Here is a 1,609-nt window from a genome sequence, read left to right as displayed (position 1 = left end):
GCCCCCCCCCCCACAGCCCGCTGGGCCCCTCCCCACAGGCTGTGCTCTTCCCTGCGCCCAGCGCGCAGGCGGCAGCCCCAAAGCCGGTGTCCGAGTCCCCCCCGGCTGGCACAATCTCGCACAGCCCGGGGTCGTGTAAGAGCCCTCACCTGCCCGCTGCCAACGTGCCGCTGCTGAAGATGCCGCCTCCGCTGTCGGGCTGCACTCATCCCTGCAACGGGCACTGCAGTACTTCGCTCATCCCTCCTCCTGCCTCCCACCAGCTGCCCAGCACGAACAGGTGAGTAGAGGAGCCCTGCCTGCTTCCAGCCTCTCTCCTCGCTGGGCGCCCTTTCTGCCACCCCTTTCCGCGGATGTGCTTTCCCCTGCGGAGGGACTGACTGCCCTGGCGTGGTGGTGCGGAGAGCTGCTGTGTTTGCGGGCCAGTTCCGCTGCTGCAGACCCCTGGTCTCTGAGGGTTGAGCTCTTTCTTTCCCCACATGTCTTCTCCCTGAGGTTGTCCTTTAGTACTGTGGTGCAGAAGAGACTGTGCTTGCTCCTCCTCCAGCTAAAAGACCCAAAGGAACCGTCCGGTCAACCTGCTGTTGGCCAACAGGACCTTTGTCAGTGAGACCCGTCGGGCAGCTGTGACACTGAGCAAAGGTCCTCGAGAAGATGAAGCCTGTGGACTTGTGGTTCTGCTCGCCGGCTCCCCTGGCCCTCTCTGGGCTGCCTGTGCCCTGGAAGAGAGCACGCTGAGTCGCGGGCGCTGGTTCCTCTCCGCTGATTAGCGCTCCCTGCGGAGGGCCAGCCGGGTCCCGAGCTGGAGCTTGAGGAATGGCGCTGTGGGCCATGCCCTGGCCTCCCTGTCTCTGAGCTGGGTGGTCTGTGCCTGTGGGAGCCGGGCCTGCCTGCACGTGGGGATGTCTGGCAGCTGCATGCAGTTCCAGCGTTTCTCACCTGTGCTACCTGCTGCCCCCAGTGAGTACCGCTCCCTGCCCTGGAATCAGCTTGTGGCCTGGCAGGGGGACACTGCTTTCTGGAGCTCTGGTGCGCCAGCCTCCTGCCTGCCAGAGGCCCTGGGGGGCGAGGAGCTACAGATGTCTTCTGCCGTGGGCTCCTCTAGCATCTCCCCCGGAGGAGGAGGATGCAGGGGAGGGGGTTTGTCTGCCCTGCAAATCCTTCTGCTCGGGCACAGGCTGCCCTGGGAGGGGTGTTCCTACACGTGTAGTGTGGGGCAATTTTTGAGACCTCCTGGCTTCCGCTCACCTCTTGCCCTTCTCCCCTTCTCCTCAGGGACCCCTCTTGCAAAGGGCACAAATTCCCAAACGGTACCAGCTGCCACCCGCCGCAGCCGTGCGAGGCAGACGAGGGACTTGGGGAGGACGAGGACAGCAGCTCGGAGCGCAGTTCCTGCACCTCCTCCTCCACCAACCAGAAAGACGGGAAGTTCTGCGACTGCTGCTACTGTGAGTTCTTCGGCCACAACGCGGTGAGTGAGGGGCTGGTCTGCAGCCACCCCCGGTCCTTGCGCTCCGCTCTGCGGTGAGACGTTACACAGTCTGTGCCGAGAGCACGGAGGTGGGCAGGTCTGGCCACGGCTGTTCCCTGCCGGCGTGTGCATCCCCCC

The 1,609-nt window shown here is 64.7% G+C and overlaps 1 protein-coding gene across 1 annotated transcript in view; it reads left to right on the top strand.

The window, feature by feature from the left end:
- The window catches only part of FAM193B (family with sequence similarity 193, member B), a 10,702-nt gene that overhangs the window by 5,691 nt on the left and 3,402 nt on the right, over positions 1 to 1,609 (top strand). The window contains 2 exon segments of the mRNA XM_009326225.1: positions 4 to 280; positions 1,276 to 1,470. Coding sequence (XP_009324500.1) covers positions 4 to 280; positions 1,276 to 1,470 — 472 coding nt within the window.

Source organism: Pygoscelis adeliae, unplaced genomic scaffold, assembly GCF_000699105.1.
Source record: "Pygoscelis adeliae isolate BGI_AS28 unplaced genomic scaffold, ASM69910v1 Scaffold766, whole genome shotgun sequence".
NCBI classification, from domain to species: domain Eukaryota; kingdom Metazoa; phylum Chordata; class Aves; order Sphenisciformes; family Spheniscidae; genus Pygoscelis; species Pygoscelis adeliae.
This window is presented reverse-complemented; position numbering and strand designations above follow the sequence as displayed.